Raw genomic sequence first — 20900 nt, forward strand, 5'->3', positions numbered from 1 at the left:
CTATAGTATACAGCTAATAAAGCTTATGACTTATGAACCTTGAAACATTACTATTTGAAGCTTGTTCGTGCATAAATAAATCATATTATTTATAAACCTACAAAATTACAAAACTACTAATTGGTTTTAAGACCAACTTTACTGAGGTAGGTACTTAATAATTATTTTGAATGTCTTAAAGTTTTTTTGATTTATAAAAAAATAATGTAACACCAAAGTTGATTCGTTGAAAAAAAAAAAGTAGATTCGCGTTATCTAACTCTCAATACACTCAATAGCAATATTGAGTACTTATAGGTAATGCACGGTAAAAGTTGGTATAACAGGTATATCTGTTTATTAGGTTCGATCCAAATATCGCCGATCTAGAATCTAGATAGAGTGTCTACCATTCGCCAATGGAACTGTGTGTGATAAGTTTGGTAAGTGATTAATAATAACACTGACAAAATAATAAAACATTTTTAATTTATAACAATAGGAAGATTCTACAAATACATAATAATTGTAAAACGATACAACTTTCAATGCAATTATAACTTTGGCATTCTAAGAGAGAATAAATAGGTATACTATGCGACAGGTCGAGATGGCACCGGGGTGGGGACGCCCTACACAGTACACACCTGCACAGCCCTACCTACCAACATTTATTCTCTCTTAGCATTTATAGCAATCTCCTTAACTTTGCTTCTGTGAATTTTCCCTGTGGATGTATAGGGTAGATTATCGAGAAATAGCACACCTCCTCGCAATTCCTTGTTTTTCGATAGATTTCCTGAAAAGTAATTTTGCATAAATCGTTGGTAGTTAATTTGGATACACAACCGCCTCAGGTCGATTTGATTTCTGACTGATTATTGTGCTGACAAGGTATGTATGTGGGGTCATTTCATCAGGATGATTGTGATTATTTAGATTGAAGAATGAAATGAACTAAAAGTACCTAAACTTTTTCTTCTCGTGCCTCTCAACTATTGGATTAACCGAGCCTTCACTTCGTGGGCGCACTAACGATACCTAGTACCTACTCTCGCACTACAAGACAACATTGACTACCCTCATCGTTCGACAATGATTACTGCATCCCTCGTCTAGGGTATAAATCAAGCCTCTCCAGTGTGAATAGACAACGCTAACTAACCGTACCTAGTTCGCCTCCACCTCCCCCTATAGCCGGGAACAACCATCTAACCTAGCTACTTCGAACTCAACATAGTCCAAAACCAACAGGAACCACAACAACAACGTTTCTAAAAGCTATGGCACGACACTGTGCCTACTGAGAAGCGCCTTTAGCTGAGGCCAGATGAAGAATGCCTCACTATTAGTAGATTCGTATTGCGCTTCCGCTTTTCTAGTTTCACGACGAGATGGTGCGGAGGATGACATAATGTTCAATGCGCAAGGTGTGCAAACTAAAAGACGGCACTGATGACATAATATAATGTGTAAAAAAATCTCACTTGTTATTAAGTCCTTTATCTCTTGTGCGCTGACGTCAGAGTTTCCGTGTCTCACCACACAAGCCACTGGTCTCTGGCCATCAACAGGGTCCTCGATGCCGACCACGGACACGTCTTTCACACCAGGGTGTCTGTTTATTACTTCTTCTAATTCTGCTGGATATATCTGTAAACGCAGATAAGAGTAGTTTATGAATCGGTCGCGCTACAGAGGTTATTAAAAAATGAGCCCAGTATCTGCCGAGTATACATTGTCCGCCACAATAAAAAAATTATCAACAAAGATATAGTAATTAACGGATCAGCCTGGCTGTCCAACGCGGAAATGCAGCCAGTATTCTTGGCACCATTCCACGCGGGCATGATTTATAGTAATTAGATAAGACTAGCATTAAGTTTTATTGTAATATTTTCAAACAAAAAATTATTAAAATTAAATATCCACTACGCATGTGCGTGCCTCGTTAGTGAGTCATGGACTATAGCCACAGACAAGTAAATTCACGTAAGTACGTGAACAAACCTTAGACTATAGAGAATAGATCAATGGAATAAACTATGTCAATAAGCGGCACATTAATTAGATTTCATAATCAGGATTTTAAGATATGGGCGTAGATAACTATAATTTAACTAAGGACTTGCAATAATTGGCCGGTTTATTTTAAATTTCGTACGTGAGGATTTTAATTTTTAAATCCTATTGGAACTCTTTGATTGTTTCTACTCACATGGTAATTTCGGTACTTCATTAAAGATTTGCATCTGTCAACAAAGAAATAGTTGTTGTCTTTATCGCGATAGAATAAATCCCCCGTTTTGTAGAAACCATCTTCTGTAAACCAATTTGCTGTTTCTTCCGGAACGTTGTAATAACCCTGTAATTATAGTTTTTGTTATACTTACTTAGAAAGAAAGAAAGAAATATAATTATAGAAATTATAAATTATAATATAAGTAATAGAATTATCTTCCCTATCTATCGGTATCGGTTCACTCATAATATTATACTTAAACTGTTATGCTACATATTTACCTACCTACTTAAATGTCCAATCAAATGATTTTTAACTTATCTTAGAGTTCCGAGTACTCTAGTCACATGGAAGTAGGAAGCAATAATTCTTATTAAATAAAGCAATATGACAAAATTAGTTTGATTACTTACTTAATAAATAATAATATATAAGTTGTTATTAATTCGTTACCTATCTATAGATGCCTACTTTAAAAAACCGCCAAATTGCGTTTAATTCCGTTCAGTAGTTTCAGTGTAAAGCACACACGCAGGCAGACAGATAGACAAAAATTTTAAAAATACTGTTTTGAGCTCCAGGTAGGTATAGCGATTATAATCTTCCTCCGATTTAGTTTTCAATATACAATATTCAGAAATCGTCCGGTTACAGTTATTATATTATAAGTAGGTATAGACTAAATTAATACGATAATAATAATTATGTTTTACGATACTAGCTTATAAAATGTGTTACCTACTGACCGAAAAACTGGGTCCTATAACCAACATTTCACCAGTAACATTGGGTTCCTTTATTTCCACACCAGTATCTGGATCGACCAACTAAAAGACCAAACATTAAAGTTTAAAAAAATGGTTTACAAAAATGGCTTCTAAAAAATCGAAAAGAACAAGAATCTTGAAAATAAGCAATTGTGTTTTCAGTTTTCACCAACATCTATTTTGGACATTGCAGTATATCGACACTGAGATTGCCAAGACGTGGCAAAAAGTGTAAGTAGGTACCTTAATATTGTAGAGATCTCTAGGTATCCCACAAGAGCCGGGAGGTCCGAACATTTTCGAAGCTAGAACCGGCCCAATCGTTTCAGTTTGGCCATAACCTTCCATAAGAATGCAATTACTGGCAAGAAGTTTCTAGAAAAATACAATTACTTTCAATTTATATAGGTACTTACTAGTACATAACTCGTGTTAAAAAAAAACAGTCAATTATATAATTATAAAAATAATTATAATTATCTATATATATAAAAGGAAAAGGTGACTGACTGACCGACTGACTGACTGACTGACTGACTGACTGACTGACTGACTGATCTATCAACTCACAGCTCAAAATACTGGACGGATCACGCTGAAATTTGGCATGCAGATAGTTGTTATAACGTAGGCGTCCGCTAAGAAAGAATTTTTCAAAATTCAACCCCTAAGGGTGTAAAATAGGGGTTTAAAATTTATGTAGTCCACGCGGACGAAGTCGCGGGCATAAGCTAGTTATAATATAAAAATGAATCACTAAATGTGTTGGTCATCGCAAATCTCGAGAACAGCTGAACCGATTTCGCTAATTCTTTTTTCATAATATTCCTTGAAGTATGAGGATGGTTCTTAAGGAGAGAAAAATTAAAAAAAATTGAATCGACTGTCACGCGGAACGAAGTTCGCCAGGGCAGCTAGTACTTATTAAATAAAAAACAGTAAGCATTGATAGCGTAGTGGTTAAGACGTCCGCCTTCTTTTCGGAAGGTCGGGGTTCGATCCCCGGCACGCACCACTAACTTTTCGGAGCTATACAGTGCGTTTTTAAAACGATTAAAAATATCACTTGCTTTAACGGTATAGAAAAACATCGTGAGGAAACTTGCATGTCTGAGAGTGTTCCATGTTCTCAAAGGTGAAGTCAGCCAATCCGCATTGGGCCAGCATAGCAGACTATGCCCTAAACTCTTCTCACTCTGAGTGGAGACCCGGCTCAGTAGTGGGCCGGTAATGGGTTGAACATGAAAAAACAGTCAAGTGTGTGATCTGCCAGTTGCAGTTCTCTAGTTGCCGCGCCACCCACTCTTACCATTATCCAATGTCATTCGAACAACAGTATTTCTTATTATCTTTACGTCTTTTCATTGTATATATTCCAGTTTTAAGTTATTGTTACATGAATAAAAGAAATAAATGAAATACTTACTTTAAATTCTGCTTGTATATCTTGATAAAATTTAGCTCCTGTAACAATGATGCGTTTGAAGCAAGTTAGATCGACGTCTTCACGTAGAGGTAACAGACACGCTGCAACTGCGGGGCTAAATAGAGCTATTTCAGGCTGTAAAAACAATATCAGACTGTTACTTACCAAGAAGTCTTTGAGGTGAAGATCTTGTAAATATCTAGTTAGTTCCTTTATTCTTTAGTTAAAAATGCAATGGGAGATATAGAATTACAGATTTGGCGACAATCATTACGAAGATATTTGGTAGCTTAACTAAAACTGCAACTTGACTGAGCATTATTTGCAACTGCATGATAATCAATCATTTGGGTTTTAACGTGGACTCTTTATTGTGTTTTTATTTTATGTTTTTGTCAAATTGTTATCTTGAGCTTCAAGAATGCTATCGAATATAATATTGATCGCAAAGCCACCCTCGCGTACGCTTACTTCCTTGATCTTTCTGAGGCTTTTGACCTGGTTTACTATGATGATCTGTAGAATAAGTTAGACAAGAATAACTTACCCACAGAATATCTCAATATTCACAGTATGGTCAATAATAACGTAAGATGGGTAGATGTCACAACCTTACGGCTTAGATTGTGGTTGCAGGCAAGGAGGGTTGTGCTCACCCACCCTCTTCAATCTCTGTGTAATTAATTATCTTATTTGTGCAGTTATCAGCATGCATCTGCGGTGTTTCATCGATGGCATCTGTGTTAATTATGCAGATGGCCTGATGTTGTTGAGTGTATCAATAAGTGGCTTACAAAAACTTGTGGTTAAATGGTAGAGCATACTAGCTCACACGGGCTAGCATATAACTTCAATAAGAGTGTCTTCAAGGTCTTTGGTGGTAGGGGAATATAACTGGAAACTGTATCAATAGTGGAACTGAGTGGTGTAACCGAAAAGAGATAGGTAAGTACACCAATTTAAATACTTGGGGTACATGGTGACCCCCTCAAGGATGATGAAAACACCGATAGGGATTGGAAGGTGCTGTCTATAAGAGCGAGCATGATTGCCCGCAGGTAAGTTATGTGGGAGAGTAAAGGAGACTCTTTTTGCAAACTTGAGACACAGACTATTTACCATGCCTACTCACTAGGTATTCATAGGAAAAAAGAAAAAAGAGGACACTGAAATAATAATTATTTCAGTGTCCTCTTAAAATTATTAGTCAATTATTGACTGATCAATGATTAAATAAAAGTTAACTAGGTTAACTTACTCTATATTTATTGATCATGTCTTTAATGTGGTCATAGTTATCCAGATTGGAAGTTTGTAACCTTATACCTCCAGAAGCAGCCACAGTTATTAGCGCAAAATAGAATGACATCCAATTCACTGGAGACACGAGCAACGTGGTCTTGATGCTTCTGAAATCGAAGAATTATTCACAGACACAATCAAAATATTATAATATCTAATGCCGCAACTCTTTTTTTAGTTAACTGACGTCCAAGATGTCTAATTTATATACCTACCTACATAAAGATACTATCATCATCAAACCATCCCTGGCCCACTACTGAGCATGGATCTCCTCTCAGAGTGAGAAGGGCTTAGACGATAGTCCACCACGCTGGTCATGAGCGGATTGGCAGACTTCAGGTTTGTTCCTTGCAGGTTTCCTCACGATGATAATATTTAATTTCTTGAAAAGCACGTAACTCCGAAAAGTTAGAGGTGCGTGCCAGAAATCAAAACCCCGACCCAAGGTAGACCGAACTTTAGCACTAGCTAGGCACTAGGCTAATACATAAAGGTATAAAAAAGAGTAATCAAAGAATCTTACGGGTCTTGGTTTTGGGACTTCGGATAACAGTCGCCTTTTGCTAGCAACGATTTATTTTTAAATGCCGCAACTTTCACAGTTCCCGTAGTACCACTTGTGCATACAAGAAAGGGACATATTTTATCTATGTTATACTCTGCAACCCTGTAAAGTGTAATTAAAAGAAAGTAATCTAAATAAAGTAAGGCAGGTGGATAATCTTTAAAATTGATTGCAGTTAATTGAGTGTATGTTTCGTTTGTTTTTCGGCCGCAACTAATTTTAAAATAACTTACTCAAAATTATCTACATGTTCCGGTTCCTCGTACATCTCTATAAACTTCTTCATGGTACATTCTCCTTCATCGAAAGTCACCAACTTAACGTCCAGTTTCAGATCCGCTGCAGCCCTTGTGTATGTGTCGTACGATTTGTTTTGGCAAAACACTATCTTTGGTCTCGTTATCTCCAAAAGTGTTCGCAGTTCGTCTAAAATCAAAAGAACAAGAATTTGATGAAGGGACCCAGAAGGGACCGAATTAATATACTACATAGAGAATGCCCGCAATTTCGTCCGCGTGGATTAAAGTTTTAAAATCCCAAGGGAATTAATTGCTTTTCCGGAACAAAAGTAGACAGCTTAGTCAAAGTCGATTAAACGGATAGGCCCCGCCGTGAAAAGTTAGCCGACAGACAGACACACTTTTACATTTACATATTATAACATGGATGGTAGTATCTATGAATATTTTTTTATTTTTTTTTATTCAGATACAAGTTAGCCCTTGACTGCAATCTCACCTGATGGTAAGTGATGATGCAGTCTAAGATGATAGCGGGCTAACCTGGAAGGGATATGGCAGTTTTTATTAAACCCGTACCCCTTTGGTTTCTACACGGCATCGTACCGGAACGCTAAACCGCTTGGCGGCACGGCTTTGCCGGTAGGGTGGTAACTAGCCACGGCCGAAGCCTCCCACCAGACCAGACCAGAAATTTAGAAATTATAAAATTCCAAACCCCTGCCAGGAATCGAACCCGGGACCTCCCACTAATAAGACCACAGCGCTCACGACTGCGCCAGGGAGGTCGTCAAAATATATATAGTAATCTATAGCTACTAATAATCTACGAAGAGGACAAATTTATTTGTTTGTTTGTGTAGGCTTACCATATTTATAGTAGGGATCGACGCCAACAATCGGCAAACCATTAAAAAGTGCTGCAAAATATGGTATGCAAATATCCAAATGGTTAGGACCACCTATAGCCACCACATCTCCCGGAGTTAATCCAATTGCTCTAAGTGCTTTCGCTAAACTGACGGATCGCTTTAATACTGATTCATAACTCTCTTCTGCACCAGTTGCAGCATCTATCTGGATTCAGAAAAACAGTGACAACGATAGGTAGGTATGGCCTACTTATGATAAGGAACCTAAACTGATCTAAGCTTACTAATTACCTACTAGGTGTCATAACGTTACTTTCACGCATACGAAGTCGCGGGCAACAGCTAGTGGTAAATATAATTATAATTGTAATTATAATATTTAATAATTATAATTGTATACAGGCTTATGTTATGATAAAATGAAAAATGTTGTAAAAGTGATTGATCTTTAAAAAATATCGCGCGTCTCGACTAGTTCAACTTATTAGGTCAACCATTGAACTAAGTAGTGAGACTTTTTCCAGTAGTTCAACTACGACTAAATTCTATTAAGAATTGAGTTGTTAGAAAGGATGCCGCGCCGAACGGGCTCTTTTACGCCCTGTGCTGGCGTCCCAACTGCATCTCCGTGGGTTACGAGGTTGTGCGTCTCTAAGACGTACCTACGTCCGCACGCGACTCGCATACGCGGCTCCAGCATAGTTTGCGTTATGTGAAACGGCCCGCAAGTCACTGCGAGTGCAGTAGTCGATTGTGCGGAGCGCTAGGTTCCGCACAATTGCCAGAACTCCACGCTTCGTACGGAACGCGGTCATCTCCAGGGACCTGCGCATGGAGAACCTTAACGACCACGTTCACCGTTCAAGTACCTCTATGTTCGCACGCGCGGAAGGAACGCGATGCATCGCACCTATACCACGTGACCTGACTACGGAATAGATATCATTGCTTTCTCGCCGCGCGCTGGCGGCCTCAGCCTCGCTGAGCGGCGGACACCGCTGCAGTGTCCGATCGCTCACGAACACACGCAGACGGACAGATGGACGGACATGGCGAAACTATAAGGGTTCCTTGTTTACTACGGAACCCTAAAAACGTTATAAGTAATTAGTTTATTAAGTTTTAATCAATAAAACATTAATTGTAACACTGCCCAAATCGTCTTTTTCTAAAAGTAGGTATACCTACTTACTTACCTACTAACTACTAGTAAAATAAAACAAACCTGACAAACACGATCTGGATAGAGACTCAAACGCTCGAAAGCTAAATGTCCGAAATGGTAGTTAGGTGGGTACTCTTTCAAACTCATTGTAAAGTGTTGCAAATTGAAGATTGCTTAGGACTTTCACTTGTTTCTCGAATTCACAATGAACGTACACTGACACATCTTATCTATGGCGGTAGGCTGATACATCGCTCCAAAAACACTTAACAGATAAATTTATTAATTAATCAGTAAATAATAGTTACTATGAGCGGAAAAAACCGGCCAAGTGCGAGTCAGTCTCGCGCAATGAGGGTTCCGTACTACCGCGTCACCCGCGACCACAGAGTACTTTTTACATAAAGACCCGCGACAGAAGACACTGCTTTATCCCCTTGGTTAATAATCTACTATTCATGCCAAAAAAATCAAAGAATTCTCACGGAGATTTTTTAAAAACTAATTCCACGTAGGTGTATATCTACCACTATATAGGTAAGTTTCTACTTAGTGAGAAATAAAAAACCCTTTGCAACTTGTTTTTATAATAATTAACTTGTTAAACAAAAATATAAGTTTATAATTATTAAGCAGGTATTTTAATCACTAAGTAGTAGGTAGGTACGGTATTTTCTACCAACACTGAATTATACATATTTATTTATTTGCCTTTATGATGTTTACAGCGAGCTCTTTGATTTTACTTCTACAAAGTTTTCCTGTAGATGTGTAGGGTAGACTATCTAAGAATACAACACCTCCACGCAGCTCTTTTTTTATCGATAGATTGCCTGAAAAGAATAAAGAATGCTCAAAGAAAGATTTATAATAGCTATCTGCATGTCAAATTTCAGCCCTATTTGTCCAGCAGGTTGAGCTGTGCGTTGATAGATCAGCTAGACAGTCAGTGACTTGAGGAGTGCTGTACCCTGCATCATCAGGGTTGAGGAGTTGGGACTTGAAGTCCAAGCATGAAGTCTTTGCTTGGTAGGTACCTGCATTATTAATTCACTATGAACACTTCCTGAATCTTGGTAACTTAAGTGGGCAGTAATCCTACGGCATCAGGATTAAGAAATTGGATCCAGAACTTTTATGGTCCCATGAAAAGTTCTGGATCCAATTTCTTAATCCTTAATCCACGGAAACTTCTACTGTTGATTTAAAAAAATGCAATTCGGTCCAGAAACCTCAAAAAAATTGGTGTACATACATACATAAAAAAGAAAAAAAAATCTCCTTTTTGGAAGTCGGTTAAAATATCTCACTTGCTATTAATTCCTGTATTTCCTGTGCAGTGACGTCAGAACCTTTTTCTCTCACCACACAGGCTAACGGTCTCTGACCGTCGACGGGGTCATCGATGCCAACTACAGAAACCTCCTTCACTCCTGGATGTCGGATTATTACCTCTTCTAATTCCGATGGTATAATCTGTAACGTAAGTTTATCATACTTAGTTAAACATGAAGCTATAGTACGCGACACGTTTAGATGGGGGTATGAGGCGGGGAGGACGCACCGCACACCGATTGCCATCTCAGACTATAGGTACGTGTGCACCAGGAACTAGAAAAAAAATCTGATTTCGTGTGTGTGTGTTGCGCTTATTTTGCGCGTGTGTGGCACGTTTGGGGTGCGTGCATGTAGATTGTGTGGCACGGGTGGAACGTGTGTGGCCCGTGTGTAGCGCGTGTGTGGAGCGTTGTGCCGTGTTGGTGGCGCGTTTGTGCCGTATGTGTGGCACGTTTGTGGCGCGTGCATGGAGATTGTGTGGCACGTTTGGAACGTGTGTTTCGCGTGTTGCGCGTTTGGTGCGTGTATTACGCGAGTTTGTAGTGCGTGTGTGGTGCGTGTGTTGCGGGTGTGTGGCGCGTGTGTTGCGTGAGTGTGGCACGTGCATGGCGCGCCAAATCTTAAATTACGCGTATAGTAGAAGTAAAATGTCGAAAAAAGTCAATGAAAGATTGGACTCACGTGTGAATTCCTGTACTTAATCAAAGCTTTAATTCGATCCACAAAGTAGTAATTATTGTCGTCATCACGGTATAATATATCCCCCGTTTTGAAAAAACCGTCCTCTGTGAACGCCTGGGCAGTTTCTTCCGGGTCATTGTAATATTCCTATATTTACAAGAAACATACGTCAAACCTTGGTAACTAGTAAAAAATATAAAGCTCGATTCAAACTGAGGTGAAATCAGCGCGGGGTGCGCTAACGTGTAAAGGTAGATAGCCACAACCTGAAAATTGATTTTGAGAAATACTTAGCGCGGAAAGATTTTTTATAAACTTCTAATACCTACCTATTTCAGAGATTTAAAGGAATAAAAAATATCAGTTATGCCATCATGTAAAAGGGAGAGAGAGTGTTGATTTATTTGGGCCAACTATTTATTTAAAGGAAACTTAAAATGCAGTGCATTGTCTTGCAGTGCTTACACGTTTATAGTGCGGGACATAGTGCGGGCGATTTTGCACAAATGATGATTGTATGAGGCGGCGGGACGCCCGCACCCCGCACATCACCCGCGCTATCCCGCACCGGTTTAGCGCGGGCTGAGCGAGTGTGCGGGGCGTTCCCTCCTCGATTGCCATATCGACCTGTCACGTACTATACGGTGACTACACGAGCCAAATCGAAGTTTGAACACGTCCTAGCTGGCAAGAAGTCACAAAAAACAGTTCTAAACTTAAACTTGTATGCAGTACCTAGATGATTCATCGCTCTACCATTTGGTATACCCATAATATGAGACGCGACGATGGGGTATATGCTGTCCCAACTCCCATTATTGGTTCGTCAGTCACAGTTTCGTTTTCTGTTTGGTATAAAAAAACAGTACCAATGTACTCTGTGAACAGTAGGTACCTAGTCATGCACAGATCCGATGTCGTCCAGCCCGCCGATTGCGGGAGAATGACAGCTACAATGTCACGGTCGCAATCATCTCTGATTGGTTAACGCTCACTCACTATTGGCTACAAGAATTGCACAAATTCAGCCAATCAGAACAATTGAGATTGTAATAATGATTGATGCAGGTTTTAGACAATCGCCCTACAGAGCTATTTTACCCGGACACCAACAGTAGGTACCTACAACACACCGACAACCAACGCGAACGATCACTTTCCGGATTTCACGCGGAATTCACCTTAGTTTGACCAAAGCCAAAGTTTGCTACTAACCGAAAAACTGCTCCCTTTCACCCAAATTTCACCGTTCACGTTCGCATCTTTTATTTCTACTCCTGTGTTTGGATCCACCAGCTAAAAAAGATTAGTCATATAAAAATTTGATTCTTTGTTAAAAGAAACTTCAGATTTACTTCAGTTTTCCCTAGATCGATTAAAAAATAAAAACCGGCCAAGTGCTGGCGGGCCACGCGCAGTGTAGGGTTGCGTAGTCACAATCCTCGAAAAACAGATATAACGCCTTAACCTGTGAACCCTACTTAGCCATGATAGTTTTCCTTTAAAATTGATTATATTATACTACTGCTGTGAATTTTTTCACGTTCGTATATAACTACCATTTGGCTGATAGAGGGAGGGGGGACACGACTCTAATAAAAATGAGCACTTTAAAACATCATATTTTACAAACGGATCTATAAATCGAAAAATGATGTTCCCATACCCACATTATTTTTAAAAGACCTATTCAACGATACCCCACACTGTGGGGTAGACGAGAAAAAAAAATTCATCCCCACTTTACATTTATTTATCAACATTTTGTTTCACCACTGGCGTGATTAATATTAATTATACCCATGCCAAATTTTAGATTTCTAGCACTAATAGTTTCTGAGATTAACCGAGGACGGACGGACGGACGGACAGATGGACGGACATCTTTTCATGTTACATTGCATGTTACGTTACAGCTGCAGTCTGTACCCGGTCTTAGGGTTCCTTGTTTATACTACGTAACTCTAATAAACAAGAGCCTGGGCAGCTTCTCTGTTCTCGCATGAAATGCTTGAGTATAGACAAAGATAATATATTAATATTATCTTTGGTATAGATCTTGTTATCGCTATAAAGCACCGAGCAAACCGCTACGCTTACGCGTTTCTCCAAGAAGGTTTCTAATATTTGTTCATCGTTTAAGCAAATTAGAGGAAAATGGACGTAATTACCTTAATAATGTACCCATCTGTGGGTACTCCGCAACTGCCAGCAGGTCCAAACGGGTTCGGAGCTAGGATGGGTCCAATCATTTCGGTTTGTCCATAAGCTTCCATTACTATACAATTTTTGGCAAGGAGTTTCTAAAAGATAAAAATTCAATAAAATTATTACTGAAACTATACCAATTCGCTTCGCTCGGGTGAATTTTGATTATTAGTAGGACTATTACCTTGGGTCTAACCGAACTACTAGGGTTAAGCTTACATACAAAATCTTAAGTTTCTAGACCCACGTTGCTATGACAGTCAGTCAGTCATGGAGCCATGTATCTACACTGGGTTGCATAACTTTCCTACTACGTCAACCGCACTGCGCAGCTACTTCAATCCTTAGGAAAAGTGTCAAAAATCAAAATCAAAATATTTTTTACTAGCTGATGCCCGCGACTTCGTACGCGTGGATTTAGTTTTTTAAAAATCCTGTGGGAAGGTTGCAAGCTACCTCTGTACCAAATTTCGTCAAAATCGATTGAACGGTTGAGCCGTGAAAAGCTAGCAGACAGACACACTTTCGCATTTATAATATTAGTATGGATTCAAATAAAGTTTTACTTTTGAATCGTCAAATACATCTACCACTTGTTCGGAATGCCTTTCCTACCGAGAAGAACCAGCAAGAATCTCGGCGGTTGCTCTTTTCAAAGCTTTGATATACAATATTATGCCATGTATTAAAGTAATTGAAGTCCCAGCCATTGCTGGAGCGAGCTGCTGGTCAAACCCGTGGTCTTTCTCGTCAGATAGCTACTAGAGTAGCTCTAGGCTTATTATACCTAATCCGGCTATTTTCTTAGCTATTTTCTTGTTACAAAATACTTTGAAAATATAGAGGTATAAGTAAGTATGTGGTAGCCTAGTGGTTAGGACGTCCGCCTTCCAATCGGAGGTCGGGGGTTCGATCCCGGGCACGCACCTCTAACTTTTCGGAGTTATGTGCGTTTTTAAGTAATTAAAATATCACTTGCTTTAACAACTTGGCCAGCGTGGTAGACTATGGCCAAAACCCTTCTCACTCTGAGAGGAGACCTGTGCTCTGTAGTGAGCCGGTGATGGGTTGATCATGATGATGATGAAGTAGGTATATCTGAATAGGTACCTTGAATTCTGAAAGTACGTCTTGATAAACTTTTGATCCTGCAATCGCAAGGCATTCAAGACAAGTTAGATCGACTTCATCCTTGCGAGCTAGCAAACATGCTATCATTGAGGGGCTGAAAAAAGTTGTTTCGGGCTGCAAGAATAAAAAATATGCTTACTATAAAAATATTAACGTTTCATTAAAAGGTTTAACGAGACTTGAACTCATTTTATCTAGTAGGATAGTACGCGACAGGTCGAGATGGCAATCGGATGACCACGCTGTGTGCTTAAAGCGCTATTCAAAGAGTATGTAACCACTATAACGGCGCTATTTGGTAGAGTTCCGAATTCAAACTATTTAAGATTAAAAAAACAATATTAAAATGGAAGATAATATTCAGGAAGAACACAGAAAAATTATTCCAAATTCAAACTTATGATATGAAATAAGTATGAAATGTATACTTTCTTACTTTTCTGGACAGTTGTAATTCTGTCCAGGATGCTTTCGAACCAATCTACAGGATATGGAATATGCTCATTTCATAAAAATTTTTAGAAAAAAAACGTGATATTTGGTTGAAGCACAGAGAATTTTAATACTTACTCTGTATTTGTTTATGATATCTATAATGTGATCTAAGTTGTCCGGGATGGACGTCTGCAACGTGGTCTCCCCCACAGCTGGCGCTGTTAACAACGTGAAGTATTTCGATATCCAATTAACTGGTGACAGGACCAATGACTTCTTCTTGCTTCGTTCCCTTCAAATCACACTATAATATTATAAAGGCGAAAGTTTGGATCTGCGTGTGTGTATGTGTGTGTGAGTGTTTGTGTGTGTGTATGCCGTGCCGTGGGCTGCTGGTCTAACGTTTCCCTGTAAATTCTTTGCAACTTACGGTTCTTTAATATGTGACTGCAGACGGCCCAGCCACATCAGTTTGATCAGAAGCTGTTTGTGTTTGAAGGCAGCCACTTTCACTTTGCCCGAGGTGCCACTGGTGCTGACGAGAAAGGCATATATTTTGTCTAGATCAAACTCTGCTATCCTGTAATAAAACAAGATGAACGTCAAAACAGATGACGACTCTCAAGTCCGCAAAGCATCGCCCATGTCTGCACCAGTATACGTAGTCCAAATTCCACAGACACGGACGAAGAGATTTGCCTCCTTGTTCCTATTTTAAACCGCTAAAATATGAAAAGCTCTTCTGGCATCAGATTTTCCTCTCCAATTTCAATATGGGTACCTTCAAGTCAAGAGTGAATATGCACCTTCTAGGCAAGCGCTCTCCATCTATGCACCACTTGCTAGCAATAGTCTGATTGGAGCCAAGCGCTAGTCTATATAAAAAATGCCACTAAAAAGACCACTGTGATAAATCATCATCATCATCATCATGATCAACCCATCGTCGGCTCACTACAGAGCACGGGTCTCCTCTCAGAGTGAGAAGGGTTTTGGCCATAGTCTACAACGCTGGCCATGTGCGGATTGGTAGACTTCACACACTTTTGAGAGCATTATGGAGAACTCTCAAGCATGCAGGTTTCCTCACGATGTTTTCCTTCGCCGTTAAATCAAGTGATGTTTAATTACTTACTTAAAACGCACATAACTCTGCAAAGCTAGAGGTGCGTGCCCGGGATCAAACCCCCGACCTCCGATTATAAGACGGACGTCCTAACCACTAGACTTACTTAAACTGCTCATCGTCGGCACCTGGTTTACAATATGTCTCAATAAACTTTTTCATCGTACATTGTCCTTCCTCAAAAGTCACCAGTTTAACGTCCAGCCTCAGATCCTCTGCAGCCTTAGCGTATGTGTCGTACGATTCGTTTTGGCAAAATGCTATCCTTGGACTTGTTAGCTTCAGCAGTTTTCGCACTTCATCTAAAAACAAGTTTTTTTTTATAATCTTTATTTAAAGAGATTATACGCTTGGCGAATATGCCTCTCTATATAACTACAAATTACTTTACCTACTATAAATTACTACACTAAAATACTATGTACTATAATATAAAGAAAAGGAGTAGAATTGGCATCGAGAAAGATGCAATGTTAAAAAACCGGTGATCTTATAACTGTTCGCTACCCTAAACATAATAAAGGCATGTCAAATATAGCTTTCCCTCTTCCCAATCAACATAAAGTAAATTCGACCATAGAACATTACTGGTGTACCGTATCTACTTATGACTTCGTGTTTTGGTTCAGAGAAATCCTACTGTTCCTTACCTTTGAAAAACCACCGATACTGTCAAAGTTTTGTACAAGACCGTGTACTTGCAGTGTTCTTTACGTAAGTACAATGAACTAAAAGTAACTAATAACTAGGGCCATAACTATAAGCTAAGATGGCGGGCCCTAGCCGGTGAAATCCGTGCTTAAAGAACAACCTGAGCACAAAGTTGCCCTGCGCTACACGGTACACCCGGATAAGGAGGCCAAGCCTCGAAGCCTGTACCACCGTTTGGCCGTATGACCAAACGGAGAAGACCCACACATCATAATATAGATAGGTAATAGGTACTTATACTCACCATATTTAAAATACGGATCTACACCTACTATCGGCAAACCGTTGAAAAGAGCTGCGTAGAATGGTATGCAAAGGTCCAAATGGTTGGGTCCACCGATGGCCACCACATCGCCCGGCTTTACACCATAAGCTCTCAATGCTTTCGCTAATCTGATGGATCGCTTTAATACTGATGCGTAAATCTCCTCTTCACCTGTTGCTGCATCTATCTGGATTTATTTGTTTAGACCAACTTAGACTTTATCTTAGCATCTCTATCACCCGCTGAGTGGCTCTCATACCAGAATACTTAGACAAAATTTATAAATGTGAAAGTTTGGATATTTGTTACTCCTTCACGCTTGGCAATTTTGAATGCCCTATTATACTTATAACACATAAGCAACATATTACTCCGGAAATCCAAAAAAATCCAACGGGATTTTTAAAAATCTATAATAAATAAATAAATAAATAAATAAAACGTTTATTTTTCAATCATATAGTTACACACATACATGGGTTTGATCTTGAACAATTAGTGCTTAATATTATGAATGTTACAAGATCAAGAACTGGCTATCCTAGCTAGATTTTTAGATCTGTGTTAAGGATAGCCAGCCCTCTCCCTCGGTTATCTAAAAAGTAATAAATAAATAAATTTTTTGTAGAAAGTTGTTAATCTATAACGTTTTACATTTAAATAAACGTATGAACCTAGATTGTTGCAAAGGAAATCTATGGGTGTGTGTGTGTGTGTTTGTGTGTGTGTGTGTGTGTGTGTGTGTGTGTGTGTGTGTGTGTGTGTGTGTGAGTAAGTGTAAATGTGTAGGGGTGGTTATGTGTATATTAAGTAATGTTGTGTAAGTAAATTAAAATAATAAATAAATAAAAAATAAATAAATTATATTTATTTCTATTCACTTTAGTTATTATTATTTATTGAGAATATAGTAGATGTACTGATAGATTGTAAGAAATCTTCTGTTTCGTCATAAGATTTATTCAACAAAAAGGATATAACTTTCTTTTTACACTGAGTAAGCGGCAACTTAAAGATGGGTAATAATATCCACACGGACTATGTAGTAATATAGGTAATATTATAGCTCAGAGGCACTCAGTGGACAATGGAGTAGGCAGTCGTAAAGTATCAGTATCTGATACTGAATAAAATAATACCGAAGATAAATAGCGGTTGATTATAGTACTACTATGACGAAAGGATTTCGTAATAATAATTATAAGAATATACGTAGGTACTATAGATCAAAATAAACAAAGCGTTTAGTAAGGCTAGCTATCTAGATAAAAGGCCTACGTTATCAAAGTAAACATTGGATAACTCTACTGGAGTCCTACTCATTGTAATCAAGGACTTTTTTAGGGTTCCGTACCTCAAAAGCAAAAACGGAACCCTTATAGGATTACTTTGTTGTCTGTCTGTCTGTCCGTCTGTCTGTCTGTCAAGAAACCTACAGGGTACTTCTCGTTGACCTAGAATCATGAAATTTGGCAGGTAGGTAGGTCTTATAGCAGACATTAGGGGAAAAAATCTGAAAACCGTGAATTTGTGGTAACATCACACAAAAAAATTAAATTGTGGTCATTAACTAATAAATTAGTAATTAGTATTTTCAATTATCAAAGTAAGAAAACTATATCAAGTGGGGTATCGTATGAAAGGGCTTCACCTGTAGATTCTAAAACAGATTTTTATTTAATTTTATAAATCATAGTTTTTGATTTATCGTGCAAAATGGCGAAAAAATACGACAGTAGGTAGGTACTACGGAACCCGTACGTTTTTGAAGTGAAATTATTCGCGTAGGAAAGGTCTATACTCTATACCGCATGGAGGTGACCTTTATAAAAGTAATGATGACGGATATGACGGATATGACGGATAATCAAGGGTAAAGCCATATAAGGATACAATTATTACAAAAGGTAAGTATAGTCCGCGACATGTTGAGGTGGCAATCGGGGTATGAGGCGGGTGTGCGGGGCGTTCCGTCCACGATAGCCAACTCGACCTGTCGCGTACTATAGGTAGGTACCTATTAGATTTAATCGATTTTGAAAACAGTACTTACACAATTTTTGAATTATTTGCTATTGGCCCGAATTCAATCAAAATCTACAGTAAGTATATCTAATATTAGTATAGATAGGTATAGGAGGTTTCTTTTGATTTTAATTGCTAGTCGGGTCTCGCTCTTTTAGGGTTCCATACATAATTATCATGGACAACATAATGTTTGGATGAATTATATAATTAACCTATGTTTACGAAGACAAACCCAAGAAGTTTTGCCGCCTTTGCATGCTACAGCTATTAGATTAAGATCCTTGTATGTTTGTATTATGTTTACTTGTGTTGTGTGCAATAAAGTATAAATAAATAAAAATAAATAAAAAAGTTTCACTTCTTGCGCATATACCAAACGGATACACCGTACACGTAACCAATATTATTTTTTCAATTAAATCCCACATTTTACAATAAAAGGACTAAACTGATTTTGATTTAAACTTGCCAAAAATATAGATCATGTATTAATTGGATACCGTTAATTACACGACAAAGATCAGTGATTGGGTTACATAATAAATATGATTAAGTAGATAATATGTTGCGTTAAAGACAACTCAGTTAAATTATACGCTCACGAAATCACGGACTAGGTCATAGTCGTCTGCTATCCGTAAACTTCTATTTACACCAATATGTATTCTATTCTATTGAAATACGGAACAAAATCATATTCGAACAAGAAATGACCGCGACAGATCCCCCGTGCTAAAAATATTAGGTAGGTGTACCTCTATCTATCTGTGTAAGTATAAATAAATCTATTATTACTTAACATAAAAATAAAACTAACCTGAGAAATCTGATCTGCATGGCGACCTAAATGCTTAAAAACTAAGTGACCGAGGTGATAATTAGAACAAATATCTACATTGAGATCCATTTCAAATAAGTATAAAAAAATTGCCACTCGCGTTGAGCTGCGGTCTGCGAATGAGTTAAAAACACAAGAGTTCTCTTCTCAATGCCCATACCACATACATAGGTATTTGAAAAACATCCTACTTGTAGACGAGACGCCGTATTTGTATTACATTATTGGTAGGTACTTTATAATAAAATATAACCACTTTGATTATTATTTTAATTTTAAAGATTTTTTGTCTTTAGTTAATTAGGTTTTTTTTTCTAGATGCCAGTTTGACGGTTGGCCTGATCACATGAGTAGATCCCTTATATAAAATAGTAGATAGGGAGCCGGTGGCAGAAAAAACTCACTCAACTAATCTCATTAGCTCACTAAAGCTTCTAACATAATAGGTATAACTACTTAACTACTAAATACCTACCTGATTGTTGCCGGTACTTATCACAATCCTTCCTCCATACTAATATCAGAAATTTTAAAGCGAATGTCTGTCAGCTAGCTTTTCACCGTTTAACGACCTCCCTGACGCAGTGGTAATTGATCTTATTAATGGGAGGTACCGGGTTCGATTCCTGGCAAGGATTTGGACTTGTGTAATTTCTAAATTTCTGGTCTGGTCTGGCAGGAGGCTTCGGCCGTGGATAGTTACCATACTAAAGCCGTGCCGCCAAGCGATTTAACGTTCCGGTACGATGCCGTGTAAAAACCAAAGGGGCATCAACACATTTTGCGATTCATTTTTATATAGAGAAAAAGATTACGACAACGATATGACATGTTCCACTAGATGCGATGCTTCGTGGAACATGTTCCAACGAACATCGATGTCCGCACTCCGCACTTTTTGTTAATAATATAATCATCATAATCCGCTTTAGGTGCAGTAAAAATTAAAACTTGTGCGTTAAATTATTATTTACGTTATCATATTTGTGTAGATATAGGTATTTACCTACCTACTTACTACTATTTACTACACTCCACTCTCAGTAGGTACCTACTTATAGTATGTTCTGACTTATGGTCTATGTTCGTAGAAAATAGAAACGGACTGCGTCTAAAGACAGGAATTGACAGGAGTGCGGACACCAATGTTCGTTGGAACATGTTGTTACTATAAAGCGGCGCATCTAGTTAAACATTATTATACCGTTGGATAATAATGATGTTTTTAACAAGATATTTTACAAACATACCTACTTTTTTATGATTACGGATACCACAGATATGTCCAGATATGCAACTAGATTGGCCCCCTCAGTCCCTCTCGCTCAAGCAGAGGTACTACTTGTTAAATGTTATTTCGTCTATTTTACGTTCGCTTTGGCTATTGTAGCCTAGTATACTGCAACCTACCATTGCACAATAACTTCAAAAACAAAAAACAACAAAACGAATCAATTATTATTTATTAACAATACTTGAGTCAACATAACCTCACTTCACGTTGTGTGCCAAAACCTCACGTACAAATACATTTTGGCAAACAAAAACAAGTGGCCACGGTGATAAGGACAAAACATAA

The 20900-nt window shown here is 38.3% G+C and overlaps 2 protein-coding genes across 2 annotated transcripts; both read right to left on the reverse strand.

Moving 5' to 3' along the window:
• Positions 1-523: 523 nt before the first annotated feature.
• LOC138402817 (luciferin 4-monooxygenase-like) lies at positions 524-8992 on the reverse strand. Its single transcript, XM_069501093.1, has 11 exons — positions 8621-8992; positions 7393-7600; positions 6518-6710; positions 6243-6386; positions 5673-5823; positions 4415-4549; positions 3232-3363; positions 2968-3048; positions 2198-2344; positions 1467-1632; positions 524-778 (listed from the first exon to the last, which is right to left on the reverse strand). The coding sequence occupies exons 1-11, from the start codon at positions 8705-8707 to the stop codon at positions 651-653; spliced, it is 1572 nt and encodes a 523-aa protein (XP_069357194.1). The 5' UTR covers positions 8708-8992; the 3' UTR covers positions 524-650.
• A 144-nt stretch (positions 8993-9136) lies between these two features.
• On the reverse strand, positions 9137-19428 carry LOC117985259 (luciferin 4-monooxygenase-like). Its single transcript, XM_034971948.2, has 11 exons — positions 19301-19428; positions 16435-16642; positions 15586-15781; positions 14784-14933; positions 14489-14645; positions 13898-14032; positions 12751-12882; positions 11795-11875; positions 10580-10726; positions 9871-10036; positions 9137-9393 (listed from the first exon to the last, which is right to left on the reverse strand). The coding sequence occupies exons 1-11, from the start codon at positions 19388-19390 to the stop codon at positions 9260-9262; spliced, it is 1596 nt and encodes a 531-aa protein (XP_034827839.2). The 5' UTR covers positions 19391-19428; the 3' UTR covers positions 9137-9259.
• Between the last annotated feature and the right edge of the window lie 1472 nt (positions 19429-20900).

Source organism: Maniola hyperantus, chromosome 9 (genome assembly GCF_902806685.2).
Source record: "Maniola hyperantus chromosome 9, iAphHyp1.2, whole genome shotgun sequence".
Taxonomy (NCBI): domain Eukaryota; kingdom Metazoa; phylum Arthropoda; class Insecta; order Lepidoptera; family Nymphalidae; genus Maniola; species Maniola hyperantus.

What these genes read in the sequence shown, in the direction of transcription:
- LOC138402817 (XM_069501093.1), bottom strand. Translation starts at nt 8,707, where the DNA reads ATGAGTTTGAAAGAGTACCCACCTAACTACCATTTCGGACATTTAGCT. An exon ending in AAGTCCCAAAACCAAGACCC is followed by an intron (nt 5,824 to 6,242) that starts GTAAGATTCTTT and finishes CTTCGATTTCAG; the next exon opens with AAGCATCAAGACCACGTTGC. An exon ending in ACATGATCAATAAATATAGA is followed by an intron (nt 4,550 to 5,672) that starts GTAAGTTAACCT and finishes TTGTTTTTACAG; the next exon opens with CCTGAAATAGCTCTATTTAG.
- LOC117985259 (XM_034971948.2), bottom strand. Translation starts at nt 19,390, where the DNA reads ATGGATCTCAATGTAGATATTTGTTCTAATTATCACCTCGGTCACTTA. An exon ending in ACGTACTTTCAGAATTCAAG is followed by an intron (nt 12,883 to 13,897) that starts GTACCTATTCAG and finishes TTTATCTTTTAG; the next exon opens with AAACTCCTTGCCAAAAATTG. An exon ending in TGAAAGGGAGCAGTTTTTCG is followed by an intron (nt 10,727 to 11,794) that starts GTTAGTAGCAAA and finishes TTGTAAATATAG; the next exon opens with GAATATTACAATGACCCGGA.